Source organism: Bubalus bubalis, chromosome 16 (genome assembly GCF_019923935.1).
Source record: "Bubalus bubalis isolate 160015118507 breed Murrah chromosome 16, NDDB_SH_1, whole genome shotgun sequence".
NCBI lineage: Eukaryota > Metazoa > Chordata > Mammalia > Artiodactyla > Bovidae > Bubalus > Bubalus bubalis.
In genome coordinates, this window is record NC_059172.1 from 23,606,990 (window position 1) to 23,630,447 (window position 23,458).

The 23,458-nt window shown below is 42.7% G+C and overlaps 1 protein-coding gene across 2 annotated transcripts in view; it reads left to right on the forward strand.

Annotated features, from left to right (window-relative positions):
- The window catches only part of MPPED2 (metallophosphoesterase domain containing 2), a 209,231-nt gene that overhangs the window by 93,892 nt on the left and 91,881 nt on the right, over nucleotides 1–23,458 (forward strand). For both annotated transcript variants that reach the window (XM_025266287.3, XM_006060827.4), the window contains exon 4: nucleotides 14,828–15,053. In XM_025266287.3, the coding sequence (XP_025122072.1) occupies nucleotides 14,828–15,053 (226 nt within the window). The remainder of the gene's footprint in view (nucleotides 1–14,827; nucleotides 15,054–23,458) is intronic.

Below are 23,458 nucleotides of genomic sequence, written 5' to 3' on the forward strand. Positions count from 1 at the left end.
TTATAATCACTGCTGGATGAACCACCTTTTTCTTATTTGGTTTTCTTAACAGTTTTATGGGAATCCACCCCCAATATAGTGTTTTTCAGCTCACCATAGACTTTGTCAGTCAGCACTGCTAATTTATTCAGATTAGTTTATAAAAGATATTCATTGAATACACTTTCAAGGTGGTAAGAGTAAGGGATTAACCCCTTATCCCAAATGAAGTTACAATGCAGAACAAAGACAGGATGAAAATAATGATAATAATAATTGTTCTTTATGTGTCAGTTTTATATTAGGTTCTTTACTGGTCTCACTGAGTCTGCATGTCCACTCCATAATATAGGTTGTGCAGTTACCATTATTTTTTCTGATGAGTAGTATAAACATTAAATTGCATGCTTTGAGTTTCACAGATAATAAGTGACAGAAACTTAGTCCCAAATCTGTCTGACTCCAAAGTCCATCAAGCCATTATTTCTACATCCCAGTATGCTCCAGTGATACACATATATGCACAGCTGGTGGAGATGAGACTTGAGAATACCATCACCAATTCTTCTTGCAACTGTCCAGTGAAATTCTGATTTGGATCCAGTTTTCTGAAACTTGACGTTGCTTGAACAGCCTTTAGGAGATAGTCTGATGGTTTCAAATCAAATCTGTTGTATGGCATATCAGTCTTTCTCAACAAGCCAAGCCTGTCCTTTGTAAGAAAGAGGTTGGACAAAATAAACAATGAAGAGACTACCCATGGTTCCAGTGATCCAGTCAGATGGTAATAGTCAAGTATAATTGGAGCCATGCTTCCCTGGACGGTTCCCACCACGGCTTCACATGTAGAATGTGCTGTGTCGGTCTGGGTGGCAACTTAGAGATACTCAGCTGGGAAACAAGGAGGATGTTGTCATTCATTTTTACTACCTGTGGTAATGAAATGTATGTGTGTCTGTGTGTGTGTACGTCACAGAAAGCTATGTTAAAGTAAGGTTATGGTTGAGATAAGAATGCATGGAAAAAAGTTGCTGCAGAGAAAAGGTCAAATCTCTGAGATGTTTTCAGGTGCCTAATAATTATGGGTCCTAATGGCCTGTTCTGGAGAAGGAAATGGCAACCCACTCCAGTGTTCTTGCCTGGAGAATCGCAGGGACGGGGGAGCCTGGTGGGCTGCCGTCTATGGAGTCGCACAGAGTCGGACACGACTGAAGCGACTTAGCAGCAGCTGCAGCAGCAGCAATGGCCTGTCCTTGTGCTTTACCCTTCTTACTAGTTATGTTACCTGCCATCAGTACTATATATTGAAAACCACTTGGGTCCAGCGCGGGGTCTTCTTTCCTGGATGAGGGATGGACTTTTGTCTCCTTTGTGTAGATTAAGGCTTATAACATCTCCTGTTGCTTCGCGGTTCTTTTTACGGAGGAGGCTGAAGAAGAGGAGGGAGTGTTTCAACTGTGGCTTCTTAGGCTAGCCCTAATTCCTGCAGCAAACCACTGAGCATTCATTCAGCATTCCTTACTTTCTCCTGGGTTTCCGGCTCAGCCCTGACATTATTGTAATATAGTTTTCTGTGTTTAATATTTCTTAGACTTGGTTTCCCATTGCAAGCATGGAAGAAACCCTAATGCATGAGTTTCAGAGGAGAAGGTAGCAGTCTGAACCTGCTGTGTGGCTCCATCAGCAAGTGTGAGTATTAACGTTAGAGCTGTCAGGACTTGTGAAAATTAATGGAGCCTGACGGGGGACAGACTGAGGTCAGAGACGGAGCTTGCCCTGATTGAATGTTTCTGGTGGCTTTGCAACCCAGGCAAGTGAGCGCAAACTGTGGAGCCGAGAGGGAGTGCTGGAGGCCCGTTCATTTGTTTAAGGAATAGACAGTGGGCACTAAGTGCCAAGCATTTTTCTAGGTGCTGGGAACACAGCAGGAAAAGATGGGTTGTGCCCGCTTCTAGCTTCAGAACCCTGTTTATGTCTTCAGGCTAGACCCAGCCCTCCTGTGCTATCAGCCCCTGGTAGTCACCTAGGAAGGAATTTTAATTTACTGCAATATAGTTAATTTACAATGTTGTATTAATTTCTGCTGTACAGCATAATGATTCAGTTATTTATATATGTTATATATATTCAAACATATATATGTATATATACACACATATGGAGAAGGCAATGGCATCCCACTCCAGTACTCTTGCCTGGAAAATCCATGGATGGAGGAGCCTGGTAGGCTGCAGTCCATGGCGTCGCTAGGAGTCGGACACGACTGAGCGACTTCACTTTCACTTTTCTCTTTCATGTATTGGAGAAGGAAATGGCAGCCCACTCCAATATTTTTGCCTGGAGAATCCCAGGGATGGGGGAGCCTAGTGGGCTGCCGTCTATGGGGTCACACAGAGTCGGACATGACTGAAGCGGCTTAGCAGCAGCAGCATACACACATATATGTGTATGTGTATATATATATAACTGTTATATATATATATATAACTGTATATATACATATATATATATAGCTTCCCAGGTGGCTCAGATGGTAAAGAATCTGCCTGCAATGAGGAAGACCCAAGTTTCCCTGGGTCGGGAAGACCCCTGGAGAAGGGAATGGCTAACTGCTCCAGTATTCTTGCCTGGAGAATTCCAGGGACAGAGGAGCCTGGCGGGCTGCAGTCCATAAGGCCACACAGAGTCAGACATGTATGAAGGGACTTAGCACACCGTCTGTATATATACATACACACACACACATGGGGTTTCCCAGGTGTTGTTAGTGGTAAAGAACCCACCTGCAAATGCAGGAGACATAAGAGATGCAGGTTCCATCCCTGGGTTGGGAAGATCCCCTGGAGGAGGGCCTGGAAACCCATTCCAGTATTCTTGCCTGGAGAATCCCATGGACAGAGGAGCCTAGCGGGCTATTGTCCATAGGGTCACAAAGAGTTGGACACAATTGAAGCAACTTAGCATGCATGCATGCATGCTTCCCTGGTGGCTCAGACAGTAAAGAATCTGCCTGCAACCTTAGGAGACCCAGATTCCATTCCTGGGTCAGAAGTGAAGTGAAATGAAAGTTGCTCAGTCATGTCCAACTCTTTGCAATCCCATGGATAGTCCATGGGATTCTCCAGCCCAGAATACTGGAGTGGGTAGCCATTCTCTTCTCCAGGGATCGAACCCAGGTTTCCCACATTGCAGGTGGATTCTTCACCAACTGAGCCACCAGGGAAGCCTGGAAAGAGAATAGCAATCTACTCCAGTATTCTTTCTTGCCTGGTAAATCCCTTGGATAGAGGAGCCTGGGAGGCTACAGTCCATGGACTTACAAAGAGCCTGACATGACTGAGTGACTAACACTTTCACTTTCATATAAATATAAATATATATTCTTTTTCATATTCTTATCCATTAGAGTTTATCAAAAGATATTGAATACAGTTACCCATGCCGAATAGTAGGACCTCGTTGTTTATCTATTCGCTGTGTAATAGTTTTGCATCTGCTAAACCCAAACTCCCAAACAAGGAAGGGGTTTAAATAACACATCGCCTTAGTCCTTCCCACAGCCTCATAGTTCTTCCATCCTCATAGCCATTGGTATTATTTTTTTTTCCTCTCATCCTCCTGCAAAATTTTCTGCTTGACCAGTTTTCAAGCCAAAGTTATTCTTATTTAGTCCTCAGTGGAATAAAGAACCTTCAAGAGTTTGAACATTTCCCTCTCTGCTGGAGTCATGATATTAAAAATATAATAATAATTTTAAATGGAAAAAAATGCCTCTTTTTATCCACCTTGGGGATATAATAAGGTCCCTTTATAGCATTGGCATTAGGGAACATCTGCAGTGCCCCACGCAGACCAGAGGTTTCAGCAATGTGATTGAATTGCAAGATACCTCTTTTGTGTGGAAACACTCCCATGATAATAGGACGGTAGTAGTGATAACATGACTACATATCTGTTTTATTCTTTTTAATCTCAGAAAGTTAGTTTTCTTTTCTTCCTAGCACATTGTCAAGGGAAAGTAAGCCTGAAGGTTGTGCCTTGTGAGTTGTATTTTCCTGGGCATCTGGGAGCCATTATAGGTTCTTCTGACTTGTCATCTCAGTCTTGTTAGCTTCTTGTAATGTAGAGAGCTTTATTCAATGTGAGTGTTAGGCCAGAAACATTTTTGGTTTCCTCATATATTTTCATTTTGGTTTCCTCATGTATTTTCAGAGTCTAGAATTTAGGAGTGCTGAGGAAAGTGGGCGTAGAGATTGGAGATTTTGAAATTATTTGTCACCTTTATATAAGTAGGTTTTCTTTTACCCAGGGGTGCTTTGGGGTGCTCTCCTTCACAAAGAACTACCATTGTACTTTGGGCTTTTTTCCCCCCCTGGGCTTTTAGCAGAAATAAATAGGCGATCCCTGATAAAAATGGGGCACGAGGAAAGTGGTATTTGGTATAAGTCACAGCCTGATGGCCGTATTGGTTGTCTCTCTTCCCCATACTTCCCACTGATGAAGAATGAAGTGTTTGAGGCAGGGGCCAACTCCTAGTAGGTGGAGGCAGATTCTCAAGAAAACAAAATATTCTGGAATTAACTTTGCATTTTGATCTGATCGGAACTTGAGTTTTCAAGAGGAACACATTCTATAATGATTAAAAAAAAAAAAGATGTTGCAGTTGTGTGATAATTTTGAGGGACATTAATTTTTTTATTGGTTGGGGTGCAAGCTAGCAAGGAACCTTGTTTGGCCAGAGCAGTGCTTATTTGTATTTATTTTTTTAACTTTTAAAATATTTATTTTTGGCTGCGTCGGATCTCAGTTGCGGCACAAGGGATCTCTGTTGTAGCGTGTGGGCTTCTCAGGCGTTGCTGCGCACAGCTTCAGAGTGCGTGGGCTCTGTAGTTGGGGCTTTAGGGCTTAGTTGTTCCACAGCATGTGGGATCTTAGTTCCTGGACCAGGGATCGATTCCATATCCCTTGCATTGGAAGGCAGATTTTTAACCACTGGACCACCAAAGAAGTCCTTATATAGGTTTATTTTAAAATACTGATGCCCAGGTGCCCTAGTCTTCACCACTCTCTGTAACTTCTAACCAATTCAGCTCACATTTGTGTTTTACTTCTCTGGTCCCTGTAGACGTTTTGGTTTATTACTTTGAATTTCTGTTCTCCTGTCAGAGTCTCCTCTTATTTCTCATGATATAGCCTACACGTTTTTAAATCCTGGGACGCTGAATAAAGATGGGCCAGCGGAGTTTCTTTCCCCTTCTCAAGTCTGTGACCTTCCTTTCCTTGGGTAGGCTCCCAAATTCTTCAGGGAGCTGGTAGATAAGAAATTATGCCCACAGCTACAGTAGCATTTGGGAAATGCCTGAATCGAGCCAGTGTATTGTCATGGTGTGAAGCTGACATGGCTTCATGTCACCTGGAGGAGAAATCCATGACGTAGGCAGAGTCATGTAGAATGGAGAGTTCTATTTCATGAACAAACATAAGGATCATAGCTGCCCAGATCTAGAGAAAAGATCACGGTGGATGGAGGAGTGGGATGGAGAGGACTCATGTAAGAGGAAGGTCTTGAGCCAAACCCCATGAGGCAGTTAAAAGTTTGGTCTCACCTGATAGAACACTGGCAGGAGAACCAAAGAGCTTTTCTGTCCCACTTTTGAACCAGCTTGACCTGTGAACTTGGCTTAGAAAGTGACAGCACCTCTCTGGTACTCACTTTCTTCATTAGTAAAATGGGGTTGGATAGATCTATGATTTTTCTTTTTACTGGTTTTAAGCCAGGGATGTTGTTGTTAAGTTGCTAAGTCATGTCTGACTGTTTTGTGACCCTGTAGACTGTAGCCTGCCAGACTCCTTGTCCATAGGATTCTCCAGGCAAGAATACTGGAATGAGTTGCCATTTCCTTTTCCAGGGGATCTTCCCGGCCCAGGGATTGAACCCACGTCTCTTAGGTCTCCTGCTTGGCAGGATAATTCTTTACCACTGAGCCACCTGGGAAGCCAAGCCAGAGATAACTTCCTTCAAATCAAATCTTTTACTAAATCATAAAGTAAAGGAAAGTAGCACTGTATGGCGGACACAACAGCAGTCCCCTTCCTCCTGCCCTTGTCTGTTCCTCAAGTTGCCCTGCTCCACCCGGAGGAGGCCTACAGGGCACAACTTTTCACATTACTCAGGCTGCTCTGAGGATGCTTCTAGGCTCTTGTGCTGTGATTCATGGGAACCGCTTTCAGTGACACATTAAATATCCAGAGTTTGGGAAGGAAGGGAGGCTGACCTTGACACAATCTACTGTGTGTCTGCTTTGAAGTTGTTACAGCTTTGCCAGACATATGTATAGCTGAAGCTCTTAGTTTTTCTGTTCCTCTCCATACGCTCATAGAAGAGTACCCTGTCTGATTCAATGAAAGATGTTAGGCATTATTTTGTTCTTTTTAGGGCTGAGTAATATTCCATTGTATATATGAACCATATCTTCTGTATCCATTCCTTTGTCAATGGACATTCATTTTTTTTGTTTTATCATTTTTTTAAATTGATTTTTATTGGAGTATAGTTGCTTTACAATGTTATATTAGTTTCTACTGTAGAGCAAAATGAATATATATATATATATATATATATATATATATATCACTTCTTTTTTTTGGATTTTCTTCCCATTTAGGTCACCACAGAGTATTGAGTAGGGTTCATAGTAGGTACTCATCAGTTATCTGTTTTATACATAGTATCAGTAGTGTGTATATGTCAGTCCCAGTATCCCAATTCATCCCACCCGCCTTCCCTCTTGGTGTCCGTATGTTTAATCTCTATGTCTGTGTCTCTTTCTGCTTTGCAAATAGATCATATGTACCCCTTTTCTAGATTCCACATGTAAGTGTTAATAGATTCATAGATTTTGAAAACAAACTTGTGGTTACCAAAGGGTAAACATTGCGGGAGGGATAAATTAGGAGGTTGGGATTAACATAACCACACTGCTACATATAAAACAGGAACCTACAAGGACCTACTGCATTGCACAGGGAACTCTATTCTATAATAACCTATATGTGTGAAGAATCTGGAAAAGAATGAATATATGTGTAACACTGAATCACTTTGCTATAGACCTGAAACTAACACAAAATTGTAAATCAACTATACTCCAATAAAATTTTTATTAAAAACTATATTAAAGGTATTCCAAATGAGTAGTCACTCTCGACAGAAATAGAATCTAAGCTGTTACCTCTCACAGGTTGTACTGTTCATTTGTTAAGAGGGACTGATCCTGGCCCATTTTGGGGCAGTCAGTAAATGTTAGAAGAGATGGGTAACTGGATCATTGAAGGAGAAAATAAGTGATGTGTTAAGGGCACACATTTTCAGGGTTAGAAACATCTTGACAGAGGCAGCTAGGTTCACAATGTGTACAAGTTGAAAGTCTCCTGTGTCCACCCACCATCACCTCCAGATCCAGACATCTTAATGACCCGAGTGATACTTTTGTTAACTTGAAGGACACATTGCACCACGTCCGTTTCAGCCTTTGGAAAGTCAGAGTTTTCCTTTTCATCCTCAGCTGCTTATCTTTGAAGATAGTGACATTGTGCAGTGTGACCAGAGGGTGATCCAAGTTGTGGACAAACTAGTATTTTCTTGATTGGCAACTAGGCAATCAAGAAAATACGGCAATCATTATAATAATTATTTGAGCACAGCTGACTGAGTGACTTCACTTTCACTTTCCACTTTCATGCATTGGAGAAGGAAATGACAACCCACTCCAGTGTTCTTGCCTGGAGAATCCCATGGACGGAGAAGCCTGGTAGGCTGCAGTCCATGGGGGTCGCACAGAGTTGGACATGACTGAAGCGACTTGGCAGCAGCAGCAATACCTATTTAGTGGAGAAGGCAATGGCACCCCACTCCAGTACTCTTGCCTGGAAAATCCCATGGACGGAGCAGCCTGGTGGGTTGCAGTTCATGGGGTCGCTAAGAGTCGGACACGACTGAGCGACTTCACTTTGACTTTTCACTTTCATGCATTGGAGAAAGAAATGGCAACCCACTCCAGTATTCTTGCCTAGAGAATCCCAGGGATGGAGGAGCCTGGTGGGCTGCCATCTGTGGGGTCGCACAGAGTCGGACATGGCTGAAGCGACTTAGCAGCAGCAGCAGTAATACCTGTTTAGAGACAATGAAGTGTTAGAAACTGTGCACATCTTTACATGCAGTAGATTATGTAATGTGCATCAAACTTTAAGGGTAGTGTGATTATTATCCACCCCCCCATTTATATTTGAATAAACTGCAGTTTAAAAACAGAGTGTTGGAGATTATTTGGCTAGACTGGATTGGAGATGCTTCTTTATTTCACTTCTAAAATTCTGGAAAGAGGATTCCAGAAGCTTGCATCTGGTAGGCCAAATTCAGCTCACAGATGTATTAGAGTTGGCCCCCAACTGTGTGTGTTTGTTTTTAATTGAGCTTGCAATTCAGGAGGGCTTAAACTTGGAGGACAATCTGATACTGGCTTAAACCTTGTCATGACTCAGGATGACAAGCCCATTCCTGGAATTCTTTTTAGGAAGCTCCTGGTGAGTCTTGAAGGAATTCAGTCATTCCCTCACTTGTTGAACAGATGCTTATTATGTGCCTGCCATTTGGAAAGTATTGAATTGTGTGTGTGCTCAGTCGCTCAGTCATGTCCAACTCTTTGCAACCCCATGGACTGTAGCCCACTGGGCTCCTTTGTCCATGGGATTTTTCAAGCAAGAATAATGGAGTGGGTTGCCATTTCCTCCTCCAGGGGATCTTCCCACTCAGGAATCGATGTCTCCTGCATTGGCAGGCAGATTCTTTACCACTGAGTCACCTGGGAAGCCCAAGGTATTGAACTAGTTTAGGTCAAACAGGGAACCACAAGCTACAATCCATGCCTTCATGGACCGTCTAGGAGGAGATAAGTCACATGCAAAGGGAAAAACTAAACAAATGGAATAAAATAATAATTAATGTGCACTGATTATTTACTCCATACCATGCATGTGCTTTAGAAGCTCTATCTCATTTTATCTTGAATACAACCTGTGAGGTGGGTGCAATTATTGTCTTTGTTTTTCTAAGACACTTTAGAGGACATAAGAGCTCTGTCCAAGGTCATACAGTTAATAGGTGGTGAAGCCTGCAGAGCCTCTACTCTTACCCATGCTGCTGCCCCAGTTTAATTTGTAATAAGACTTAAAAATTTAATCATAAAAAGTAGAAATGTGACATATGCAGTAAAAAAATATTAAATAATATTCATAGAAGTAACGATAAAGAGCGGAAGTGTAGCAAGTCAGCTGAGAATGAGATGAGAGGCACGGGGAACTGAGAAAGAAGAGAGGAAGGGACACCCTGGAGAGGGAGGAGGAGAAGGCAGAGTCCAGCAGCACTAATCTAGGGAAAAGATACTTTATTGGACAGAGATGTTACTGCTGTGTGATCTTTGGAGATGAGGATGGAGGAAAAACCTCGGCTTTGCTTTTTAGGAGGTAATTATTGACATCCAGTACTCTTGCCTGGAAAATCCATGGACGGAGGAGCCTGTTAGGCTGCAGTCCATGGGGTCGCTAAGAGTCGGGAATGACTGAGTGACTTCACTTTCACGCATTGGAGAAGGAAATGGCAACCCACTCCAGTGTTCTTGCCTGGAGAATCCCAGGGACGGGGAAGCCTGGTGGGCTGCCATCTCTGGGGTCGCACAGAGTCGGACTCAACTGAAGCGACTTAGCAGCAGCATTGACATTCAGGGAAGCTTTTGGTTGAGTATAGAAACAAAGGGAGGTTGTGATGGGTAAATTACTGTTTTTTTAAGTTTTATTCTTTTATTTATTTTTGGCTGCTCTGGGCCGCTGCGTGCAGACTCTCTCCAGTTGCGGTGAGTGGTGGCTTCTCTTTGTTGCAGTGCACGGGCTTTAGGTGCAGGGGCTTCAGTAGTTTGGCACATGGGCTTAGTTGCTCCTCAGCTTGTGGGATCTTCCCAGACCAGGGGTCAAACCCATGTCTCCTGCATTGACAGGTGGATTCTTAACCTGTGGGCCAGCAGGGAAGTCCAGCATTGGGTAAATTCTGAATAGCTATTTATGTCTTAAGTTGCTGATTCTAATAGTAGGTTAGCCCATGAGGGTACACAAGCATGATAAGTAGGCCAGGAATGAGAAGTAACAGAGAGTGAGGAGGTCTGCAATAGACTGGAGGTCAGAATTGCCTGATTTTTGATCTTCCAAAAGAAGCCAGAAACCCTGAATTTTTATTGTGATACCTCCAGATTTCTAAATGTTAGTTCAACTAAGAAAACAGTTGAGGACCAACTGTAATACATCTCTCAGCTGAATTTGGCCTACCAGCTGCAAACTTCTGGAAGCCTCTTTCCAGAAGTTTAGAAATGAAGATGTATCTCAAAGAAGAAATAATTCCAGGGATGGTTTAGGATTGCATTTGAGATGTGTGTGTGTGGGGTGTCTGTGTGAAGAGCTTCTCGTTTTTATCTTCTTGGGGTGAGTAAACATAAACTTACTAAAGCGGGAGAAATATAATAAAGACATCCAAAATAGTATAGAGAGATGTCTGAAAAATTAAAGGGCCAAGAAAAGCCTTGAGGCCAATTATTAAAAAGATGAGAAGATGTAAAGGAGCAATTGGGAAATAAAGAGAGCCTATCTTGGGGCTGCTGCTGCTGCTGCTAAGTCACTTCAGTTGTGTCCGACTCTGTGCGACCCCATAGACGGCAGCCCACCAGGCTCCCCCGTCCCTGGGATTCTCCAGGCAAGAACACTGGAGTGGGTTGCCATTGCCTTCTCCAATGCATGAAAGTGAAAAGTGAAAGTGAAGTTGCTCAGTCGTGTCCAACTCTTAGCGACCCCATGGACTGCAGCCTACCAGGCTCCTCCGTCCATGGGATTTTCCAGGCAAGAGTACTGGAGTGGGTTGCCATGGCCCTCTCCATCTTGGGGCTAGAGGATGTGTATTGTAAGCTAAGTGGGGAATCAAATGGAGCCTGGAACCTGGAAAAGTTTTGTGACGGCTTCTTAGGGAATAGACAGTGGCAAGAGTGTAGGATAATTAGAATTGTGGAGTAGCAGTGAAGACCTAGCTTACTTCAGCTATCCTTTAGTTTTTTAAGTGAGCATCTATTTATATGATATAGTGAGGTAATACAGATACAGTAGGAGACACAGTTTTGAATAAGACTTAATTGCTGCCTCCAAGAACTTGTCTTACTTATTATCTGTAGCTCTAAACTGAACTGATAGATGGGCTAGTTTCCCAAATTTCATTCATTCACTTGGTAGTCATCACTTTGCCAAATCTTTGAATTTTCTATATGATTATTTGCTCAGTTTTCTTTAAACCATCTCCTGTTTTATATACAAAAATAGAAAAATGAACATAGAAAAGATAGTAGCAAAATGAAGCCATATGTTATTACCTTCATTGGTGTATTTTTTCAAATGTGCATTTTTAGAACATACAGAGCTACTTTAAATTCTGTCAGAAATTCATCTCTATTTCACCTAAAATCATCTCATATCGTACTGGTAAAACATATACCATGTCTTGGGGAGATAGAACTGGTTAGTTGGTAGAATTCTTTAGGTCATTCAAAGCAAGGCTTTTTCCACATTAGAAGATCTGCATATGGCCTTGGAATTTTATTCAGGCAGGTCAACTTTGATGACCTGATCTGAATAAAATGGATAAAGGCAGGCACCTCTTTGTCTGACAATTTTAAAATCATGCTATTTGAATACCAAGAAGGTTAGAGCTTGACTGCAGAGCCTTCCAAATTAATCTAGTCTGGAAAAAAAAAAAAAGAAAATGCCATCAAGTAACAGGAGATTTGTCAGCTGCCCTGCTTACACTTTTCATATAAAACATAAAGGTTGGCAGATTACAGATGAAAGGTCAGTTCAGCAAAAAAGAAAACATGTCAGACAATCTCATAACATAGGTAACAGAGGATGGAAGTTGGAAACTACTATTGGATTCTCAGAAAGAGATGAGTTTGTTGGCAGTGTGTAAATATCATGACGATTTCCACGGCTGTTCATTTTGGTGGCTACTTCTTTATGCTGAGTCTCCAAAATGTGATTTAAAAGATACTGAAGAGGCCTGTCTTCCTGAGAAAGGTTTACTTTGCAGCAGTTTTATTTTTTTTCTTTCACTGATCTGAAGGGGAGAAATGTACTTCCTTCGGGTCGCCTTGTTTCCCAGTCTCACCCATCCCATCCCCAAAGCAATGCTCTAAAATGGAAAAAGCAAGAAGCCAAAGCCTCTTGCAAGAGCAGTGGTGCATAAAGACAGAGTTTGCAGTGAGTCCATCATCATGAATCATTAAAGGAGAACTGGCAGCTAAAGCATGACTCGTACAAGTAGAGTTGCTCAAAGATTCAATCAGGTAGGACCTGCCTTGGAGCAGATTACTGTCCAGTAAAACATATCAGACTGTTCCAGCCTTGGGAGGCAGGTGGGTCTGGGGAGGTAGTATTGGGCCAGTGGGGTCACAAGAGCCATGATGTTGAAGTAGTGGGGGGTCTCAAAAATTTCTATTGTGTACAGTGCTGGGAATTTTCAGACTCCTGAATACATCTTTTATCTGTATTTTAAGTGTAGGGAATTGTGCAAAATATCATCATTTTATCCAGGTAACTTACAACATACATCACAATCTTATTGCCTTATGCTGCTGCTGTTAAGTCGCTTCAGTCGTGTCCGACTCTGTGCGACCCCATAGACGGCAGCCCACCAGACTCCCCTGTCCCTGGGATTCTTCAGGTAAGAACACTGGAGTGGGTTGCCATTTCCTTCTCTAATGCATGAAAGTGAAAAGTGAAAGTGAAGTCACTCAGTCGTGTTTGACTCTTCGTGACCCCATGGACTGTAGCCTACCAGGCTCCTCCATCCATGGGATTTTCCAGGCAAGAGTACTGGAGTGGGTGCAAAATATCATCATTTTATCCAGGTAACTTGCAACATACATCACAATCTTATTGCCTTATGCTAGTGCAGATTATAAGCTCTGCATGTGTTTAAGAGAAGTTTCTTACTTTTTTAAAATCTATTTATTTACTTACTGGCTGTGCTGGGTTTTCGTTGCTGTTCGTGGGCTTTCTCTAGTTGTAGTGAGTGGAATCTACTCTCCAGTTTGCAGCGGGTGGGCTTCTCATTGTGGTGACTTCTCTTATCGTGGCTCACAAGCTCTAGGGCGTTCGGACGTCAGTGGTTGTGGCGCATGGGCTTAGTTGCCCGCTGCATGTGTAATCCTCACGGACCAAGGATCGAACCCAAGTCTCTTGCATTGGCAAGCAGATTCTTAACCACTGGGCCACCAGGGATGTCCTTGAGAGAGGCTTCCTATTTTTTTGGAGCTCTTCACCGCAACCTTTTGAATAACTGAGGCCAAAGGCATGTCACACAGTTCTGTGGGCCAGTAGTCAAGGATATTCATTGATACTTAGCCACCACATTTTCAGTTTTATCTTCCTGCAGTACTACTTTCTGCCTGTTTTCATCTCTCTCATAAGTCTCCCCATTAGCCCACATTCTGTGTATCCAATTTTAATACTGTTTACAATTTGCATTGGTGAAATCCAACTGGACCTATGACAAAAACTTGCCCTCCCCCCCCCCAATATAATTCTGTCTCAGACTGTAAGCTTCATTAGTTGATTCATTGACTCTGGCTTGCTGGTAAGGACGAATTCTTACAACAAATATATCCAATTCCTGCTAGTGGTAACTTTCATTCTTCCTGGAATAGCAGGAAACATTAATTTTGCATTGGACCCGGGAGTCTCAGGAAGCTGGAATTATAGGCACCGTCTTCCCACCCTTTTCCTCCTCAAAATAAAAATGAAATAAAATAAAATGAGCAGCTGCCCAGTGGTGAGTCTTGAGGGATGCGTAATGACAAAGAAGAGAAAAGGGCATTAATTTCAGGATGGGGACAGCTGCCGGGCACTATCTCCCTTTGGATTTTGGTTCTTATAGCATCACGATGAGTTATTAATATGTATGATCTGTACTTTATTCAAACATTATAAATCTATGCAGAAGTCTGGTGTTTGGGTTTTCCTTTATAGCTTTCATTCTTCTTCCCAGAATTATCTCATTTTGATCGGGAAACTTTTGCATAAAAAGCACACACGGCGAACTCACATTTCCATACCATAAATATTAAAAGGGGGTTAAGCTTTACAGTTTCTTCTCCTATCCCAATGGGAGGAAAGTTAGCCTTCTAATCAGGGGGTCATTATTAATCTTTTTATTCACAAGCCAAAAGGTAAACTTTAACTTGCCATACAAAATTGTACTGTGTGCTTCCTTTGATTTATGCAAATTGTGAATTATGTATGCCTTGTCTTTTGTACTAAGGTGATACTAAAAATCTAGCAGTGAAAGGGGTTGTTACAAACAGTTGGTCAGCTTATTTTTTAAGGATTAAAACCAAATCTAGACCTTTTTTAAGGCTTATGACTAAAGTACTTTTTGCTGGATGATTCTAAAGTATGAATCACAGTGTGGATTTATGACAGTGAATCTGCAGCAAACAGAAAAGGGAAATGGAACTAGAAAACTTAATGTCTCCTTAGTAGCTTTTAAGCTTCTGAGCGGCTTCCTGTCTCCCATTTATTGTCATTTTTGTTAGCATAAAGGAGTAGTCATAAATTTTGGTTCCCATGGAAATATAAAGGAATGTGTGATCTATTTCATTTGGGGATACTGTCTAATAATCATGCAGTCATGGCAGTTGTACTTCGTGATGGGAAATGAACGTGCTAATTGGTGCTCTTTTTTTTTTTTTTTTCCGTATTTCAGGAAACCTGCCATATGAATATAAAATAGTGATTGCTGGGAATCATGAACTGACATTTGATAAGGAATTCATGGCAGACCTTGTTAAACAGGACTACTACCGTTTCCCCTCTGTGTCGAAATTGAAACCAGAAGACTTTGACAACGTTCAGTCCCTCCTGACAAACAGTATTTACTTACAAGACTCGGAGGTAACAGTGAAGGGATTCAGGATATATGGTGCACCTTGGTAAGTGTTCCTTCCAACAGTCTTCCCCTCTTTATTTTTTTGGCTCAATGCTGAGAAAGCATGGTGCCAGCTTAAGTGTCTTAAACCAAAAAAATAAAGGTGAGATGAAACCTTTATGCTGTGTTTCCAACAGAACACGAATTGTGGAACTGCTGTGAATTGTTCGTTGTGATGCAGATTTCTTTAGGCAAGATCAATGGGGGCAGAGCTTTGGTACAGTAGATATGCGTCTGTTTGTGTGACGGGGGCTGCACGTGTGTCGATGGGACACAGAAAAATTTGGGGGAGGGTCACAGTGTTACCCTTCATGCAGACTGAGCCACTCTGAACATTCCATCAGCCTTAGGAGATTCATTTCCTCCTTACGTTTTACATTGGAAACACTCATGAAATATCTTGCTTAGAGTTTCTCAACTCTTGCTACACATGAGAATCACCTGATCAACTCTGAAGAAATACAGATTTTGAAGCCATAACCACCCCCCCCCAAGATGCTGATTCTCCTTCTTGAGGTGGAGCCCAGTGACCTGTATTTTTAAAGCTCCCCAGGCAAGACTGATTAGAGAAGGGAATGGCAACCCACTCCAGTATCCTTGCCTGGAGAATCCCAGGGACAGAGGAACCTGATGAGGTACAGTCTGTGAGGTCGCAGAGTCAGACAGGACTGAGTGACTAATACATACACACACACACACACACACACACACACACATGCAAGACACCCAGACAGTTTGCAAGTTACAGGTTAAGAGCTCAGTTCTAGAATTCTTGGTACTGCAATTCTTAGCTCCAGAAAAGTTGAAGCTGGTGCATATTCTTTGGGACCAGATAAGGAAACATGTTGATCTTGGCTTCGTCAACTGGCAGTTGTCTGGTTTTGAAGAGGTTAACTCATAGAGGATGAACCTCAGTTTCTGCATCTCTAAGACAGAGAAAATAATACCTACTTTAGAGGGTTATGGTGAGGATTAAATTGGCTGATGTTTGCGATGAATTGAGAAGAGTGTCTGGTGGTTTGCTTAGAGCAATATTAATAATTACCACTTTTCAGGCCTTAGCTCTGCTACTAAGTATTTATGTGAATTTAAGCAAGTCACTTAGGTTCTAGAGCCAGTTTTTGCATCTTTAAAATGGGAGTGTTAGATCAGAAAATCAGTAGTAGAGGAGTCTTGGATTTTTATGTGCTTTCTTACTTTTTGAGAGCCTTATGTATATATAGAGCACAAAAACTGACCTTTACTTATGCAACCTGGAAGAGTATCCTGGTCATGCCCTAGGAATTGTGAATAAAGCTGGAAAAGGACAGAGTGAATTCAGATTGGCCACCTCACTCAACTTCCCAGGGCTTCCCAGGTGGCGCAGTTGTAAAGAATCTGCCTGCCGATGCAGGAGACGTAAGAGATGCAAGTTCTATCCCTGAGTGGGAAAGATCCGCTGGAGTAGGAAATGGCACTCCACTCCAGTATTCTTGCCTGGAAAATTGCATTGACAGAGGGGCCTGGTAGGCTACAGTCCATGGGGTCACAAAGAGTCAGACAGGCCTGAGCACACACACACCCCTACTCAACAGTTTGGATTGTCCTCTGTAGAATAGAAAGTTGAGACGTTTCCTGTAATTTTTTTTTCTAGCTTTACTATTTAGTATCCAGAAGGACTGATTAGTGGATACAGGAAGACTGTTAGTCGTTCAGTCATGTCCAACTCAGTTCGGATCTCGCTGAAGATTTTTTTTTTTGTTAAAATTAATATTCCCAGAACTGCTGTAATCTGAACATTGATTTAGGAATGCTTACATCAGTGTTTCTGTACAGGGACAACCGATTTCCCATTTCCACCGCTTATTCAGCTTTTGGGCTTGAACTTCTCCCTGAATACCTCCATGCCTCTGTTTTCTCATCTCTAAAGTGGGAAGTAGCAATTTTACTTTTCTCTCATGGATGTCGTAAGTGAGTTAATGCACCCACAGCATGCAGAAGGCTTTCTGACGTAAGAATAAGCACTTGATAGGTGCTAGCTGTTACTGGCCTAGTGGGGTTGGTCTTTGCAGTCTACTCTGTATCTTTGTCCACCTTTGTACAAAGACTGTTGCACTGGGAGTCAGATGCGGTGGGGTCTAGCCTTAGTTCAGTCTCTGGTGACTGCGTGACAAATCCATCAACTTCTCTGTAAAATGGGCAATGAGGTCTGCCCCACTTTCTCTCTGATGCCACCCACTTCAGTAGTCACCCAAATTAGAATAGTCAAAGAGCATGTATTTGTGGACATGCTTGATTATTTTAATATTTTGTACAATTTTTAGCCTCTTTCATGATTAAGAATTTGATTGGAAGCAAATCTGGGGGGATTTGTACCAGAGCTGCTACTTTTATCCTGTCAGCAAAAAGGATTTTTCCATCCCTGGGATTCACCAGTAGGTGGATGCCTGCTTAGTAACCCATTAGATATTCCAACCCCCAAATAATGTGAACTGATTTAAGAATTTTTTTAACTTTTTATTTTATGTTAGAATATAGCCAATTAGCAACGTTGCGATAGTTTTACCTGGACAGCAAAGGGATTCAACTATACATATTTCTCCCCCAAACTACCCTCCTGTCCAGTTTGGCACATGACATTGAGCAGAGTTCCATGTGCCATATACTAAGACCTTGTTGGGTATCCATTTTAAATATAGCGGTGTGTATGTCCATCCCGAACTCCCTAACTGTCCCTTCCCCCCCCCGGTAACCATTAAGTTGGTTCTCTACGTCTGTGAGTCTGCTTCTGTTTTGTAAGTTAGAACTGATGTAAGTTTGATTTCCATGCTTTCCCAATGACTTTTCCAGAGGAAATATTAAGTTCTGATTTGCTGATGCTGTTACTGCTTTTAATTTAAAAACAGAAATCAAAATGAGAACCTTGATACTAAGGATTTCCATCATGTCGCAGATTTCTCAAAAGTAATTGCCATCTGACCAGGGAGAGAGCTATTAACTCATTTACAAAATGTGAATTGTGACTCAGTTTTGCTCTAAACAAGGTATGTTAGCTCATATTCATTCCATGCTTATAACTTGTAGCAACGCTGAAAGCTTCCTAAAGACCAGAGAGAATTAACGCAGTGTCTCCTGACTTACAATTTAGGAGGAATTTGTATGTGGAAAATAGCTTAAAACAATCCTGAGCCCTCGTGGGTGTTTGCAATTGGAGTGCACTGTGGTGCTTATTACATCTGCAAGGAAGAGGGTTTGGCTGTGGTTTGATGGGTCTGGGAAAATCCAGTGACCTACACTGAAGAAGTAAATGGGGTGCCTTGTCCTGGAAGAAAGGTGTTTCCTTGGAAGGAAGGCAAGAGTTGACTCGTTCCTGAGAGGAGGTAGGAGGGTGGGCGGTGGGAACCTTGCTCAGGAGGCCTTCTGCCGGATTCTGTGGCTTCTGTATATACTCCCTCACCTCATCATTTTTCTAGGAGTCTTAAAGAAAGGACTCGGGTGTGATGTATTGTCACAGGACTAACAGTGCAGTTAAAGCTATTCTTAATTTCTTCTATTACCTGTTTCTCTCCCTCTCTGGGGGACAGAAGAAGAGGGTATTGTGTGGCCTGATGGTTAGATCTGTCCAGGGCTCTGCTCTTGTTCAGCAAAGCTCATGGATTTCTTGTATCCCTCATGTTGTTCTTTGCCACCGAGATGGTTCCTAATCTCTTATGATCACTTTCAGCTCTTGTACGTCTTTTCCAAATGCTGATCAGAGGAGACAAAATTCTAATCGGTCAGGTATCGGCCACTGTGCTATTGTCTGGCCAGGATGGAGGAGAGGTGGCATTTTGAAAGCATCTTTGTATTTTTGGTTAGTGGATCTGTAGCCAGCATTTTAGTGCTAGCAGATTTCAATAAATTCACTCATGGGACTTGGTATTTAAAAATTGACTAGCCTCTTCTTCTTTATTTTTTTTAATTTCAGTTGTTCTTTTGCTACCAAGATGCTTATATATTAAAAAAAAAAAAAAAAAGAAAAAAATCCGGGTACAAACGGATCAGTAGCCAAGCTGCAAAGAGTAAAAAGCCTATCTTGCTCTGACCTGAGCATGGCAGTTGTATTGTTCGGCACTGTACCTTGTTCCCCTCCTGAACAGAAATGCAGAGCTAGTCTCCTGTGGCTTTTAATGAAAATGAGTGGGGCTTTCCAATGTCCAGGAATTTGATCTCTATGCTGCCCAAGGGTCAGGAACAAAGAGCACACTTTTTCATGTTAGAGTAGACCCAGGTGTAATTTGTCAGATTTAGTAACTGTGGAGGAAGTGCCTTAACTTCTGCAGCCAGAAAATTAGATGGAGTCCCAGGCAGCATAATTTTAAAATGGTTGAAACAGCAAGAGAAAGCCCATCAAGCTGTGTTTTCAAAGCAAGTGTGAGCAGGATGTATTTTCTCCCTTCTTCTCTCCCCCTCATTTTGGATCATCAGTATGTTGAGTTCGTCCATGCCTCTAAATGTAATTTTCTCAGTGTTTTCAAAGTGGGAGTTAAGTGTTGATTCAACTCTCTGCCGCATTTATACATAATTGTGTTTGCACACAAACAGCTACAAGGTTGCTCACGTTTCCTTGTTCTGATCAGCACCATGGTACTTTACCCAGTCAGAAGAGCTTCAGATGTTTTTGTTTCCAATTATAAGTTTTGTGATGCCTCATGTATTTTGCTGACAGTCTTCAAGCTCTGGCAATAGTGAACAAATTAACAGCAGATATTGAGTGAGAGGATTAGAAAACCAATGGGCAACTCATATGATAGAATTCAGAGACAGGGATGAGTGGAATGGGCTCATTTATTTTATTTTCATAGTCATACTTTGTAATTAACTCGGGCCAAAAAAAAAAAAAAAAGAAAGGAAAGAAAGAAACATCTCTACATTCAAGAGGAAAGTCCGTGGACGCTAAAGAACAGCAATGTAGGAACAATATTGTTTCTGTACCACCGCCTCGAGGATTCCAGCTTTTATTCAGGAGGGTTCAGGAAGGTCTTGGCACAGAAGAAGGTCTGTGTATGTGTGTTAAACAAATATGCACTCTGCTTCTACACGATTCTGTTTAAAGGCCCAGGCTAACATTTCATTTTTCTTGGCCCCGGGCCCGTGGACTCTCCCATTCTGAAACCTATGGCAGGTCTGCCCTGCTCTAGAGTTTCAGGCTCTGTTTACATTTTCGCCTGCTTCAGAATGCAGCTGACTTGCTCTTAAAGCTGCACGGGATCAGATTCACTTCTGGTTTAACAACCGCCTTGTTTATTTGGAAAAGGAGAAAGCAACACCAGTCCCCTGGCTTCCTACCTCCCATCAGTGGCCACGTCAGTAAATACCATGGCAGAAGCTGGTGTATGTGGAGTTTGGGATGTTGGATCCAACTCGTGCCTCTCTGCCCGCTGGGTCCAAATCTTTAAAACCTGTCGTGTGCTTTTATGGGTTGTATAAGCGAATGTGGAAGGAGATATATATGTGTTCTTGGGCAGTCATTTATGCTTAATATCGGCATTGGGCATGATTTAAATTTTTACCTGCAAATTCTGAGAGACCAACTCAATTAGCCAACAACGATAAACATATTTGGATGGTATATTTCACTTAGGGAACTTTCATATGTGTTCACTGGGGCTTCAAAACAATTCTAAATAGCTAAAATTTTAAAAAATTTTAAACAAAACGTAAAGGGTGTATATTAATAATTATTAACAATAGCCAGCTTTTGCAAGTGCTAGTTAGTCATGATGGTGTTGCCTTCATTTGACAAGGGAGACCAAGACTGAGTTTTTGGCAGAGAAGGTGCTGGGCCCAAAGTTAGTCTGGGAAGAGACAGGGCTAGAATCAGGTCTTGCCTGGTGGCTTTGGCAGTAAAGAATCTGCCTGCAATACAGAGCGAACCCGGAGACTTGGGTTTGATCCCTGGGTCAAGAAGATCCCCTGGAGAAGGGAATGGCAACTCACTGTAGTGATCTTGCCTGGAGAATTCCATGGACAGAGGCGCCTGGTGGGCTACAGTGCACGGGCTGCAAAAAGTTGGACACAACTAAGTGACTAACACACACACACACACACACACACGCACACACAACACTAGGATCCAGTGTTACTTTGAGGAGCTCTCGAGGCTGAGGGAGAGTATCCTAGTACCCGCAGATGTCACGCTACTCCTTGACCTGAGGCAACTCAAGAAGTGGCCATGTGGAAGTCTTGACTGTTCCATCTGGTTGTAAAAAAGGACACACACAGATCCAGGCCAGTCCTTCCAGGACCTCTCAGGCTTCAGTGGGGAGGTGTTTGAGGGGGGACAATGGGAATGTTGAGAGAACAGAAGAAAAGAATGATCCAGCCTCTTTTGCATGATATGCTGCAGAATCTAGGGTTTAAAAAATGGGAACCTATACAGCAGTCCATCCTAAAGGAAATCAGTCCTGAATATTCATTGGAAGAACTGATGTTGAAGCTGAAACTCCAATACTTTGGCCACCTGATGCAAAGAACTGACTCTTTAGAAAAGACCCTGAAGCTGGGAAGGATTGAAGGTGAGAGGAGAAAGGGACAACAGAGGATGAGATGATTGGATGGCATCACTGACTCAATGGACATGAGTTGGAGTGAACTCTGGGAGTTGGTGATGGACAGGGAGGCCTGGCGTGCTGCAGTCCATGGGATCGCAAAGAGTCGGACACGACTGAGCAGCTGAACTGAACTGAATACCTCAGTGTATCGTAAGACGTGGGCCAGTTCCTCTGGTCCTTCTGCTTCATGGGGACAACTTCCATCTCCTTTGCCGAGAAGCTACTGAGAGAGACAGCAGCCCTGGGCACATGCACCAAGAAGGAAGTGCTGGCCGAGTGTCCCCACTGAAGTCAGGGTCACATGGACCCATGCACTGTGCTCCAGGCAGACTTGGACTTCCACATTGAGACCCCGGCGCTGGCTACTGGGCATTCTTTCATTTTCTCATGACAGGCTCCTTTTTAACCCAGAGTTGTTGGGGTGGATAGAAGGAGATGATATAGTGGCTGTAAGTGCCATGAGGGCACGGGCCTCCATGCCTGCCCTGGAGCCTGGCACACAGTGGATGCTCAGTCTGTTTCTGCTAAATGAATGAATGAGTGTGGCGGTGGTAGAGATGTGTATGTGGCTCCTGGACTGTAGGTCTACACTTACGAGATACTCAGTTGCAAAAGAAAATATTTCTAAGACAATATCAAGCATTGCCATGAATCTGCAAGGACCGCTAGAGATGGTAGAACAAAGTGGAGCCAAAGAAAGGACTAACCTATGCCCATGAGCTCTTCATGGACACATCTAGATCCTTCCCGAATGTTCAAAAAGTAGAGTGCATAAAATCTCTCCAGGTGAGCATGGTCTCATGAAGGTGAGGAAGGGGAGTGGTGAGACAGACCTTGAAGGCAGTGAGAACTTTCGAAGACAGGCTCCAACAGTATCTTTAAACTCTCAGTTGTCAGTTCTTTACTTCATTTGCCTTATCGCCATGCTCTGGGTAGCTACAGAAGTTTCTTTTAGATTTGGAGACTATCTCTTTAAGCTATAGTAAAAGCAACCAGCATAAAGTGTGAGTTTGGCCAGAAGCTGAACCAAGTGGGCCTTCAGAATGTCCTTTGGACATTAGTAACCAGTTATTGAACATATGACATTTCTTGATGGTTGCGTTCTCAATGGCTGAATTCCTAGAGTTGAATTAAAGCTGTATAGATTCTGTACCATTTATTTTCATCCTGTGTTACAAACATGTATTCCTTATTTAATCCTTTGAGTTGTAAGTGTAACATGAATTTCTCCAGATATTACCAGACACTGAGCCCACTGGGGTCCCTTGGACAGTTGCGACACGTTTGCCTGGTTCCATCCTCTGCCTTCCTGCACTTCCTGCATACCTTTCCCCTATACTCCCCTATACTCATGTGCCCGTGAGTAATTATGTGGGTCCAAGTAACTGTGCGGGTTCCTTTAGTCCTTCTGATGATGAAAGTGAATGGGCTTTGGAGTCCAGCTAGAAAGCTGCCCCTTCTACCCAGTTCTTCCTTTTTGCCAGGTACAGGGGCCTCCCAGGTGGTGCTAGTGGTAAGGAACCTGCCTGCCAATGCAGGTTAGACATAAGGGACTCGGGTTCGATCTCTGGGTCAGGAAGATCCCATGGAGGAGGGCATGGCAACCTACTCCAATGTTCTTGCCTAGAGAATCCCATGGACAGAGGAGCCTGGTGGGCTATAGTCCATGGGGTCACAAAGAATCCGGCGTGATTTAATGACTAAACATTGCTCAGGTGGCCCATTTGCCCTTTCTAATGCGTCTGCCCCATTGCCAGAGTTGTTTCACAACAGAATCATGGTAATCAAAGCCATGTTGTGTTCTGGGAGAGGCCCTCTGCCTTTTACATAACTTCTG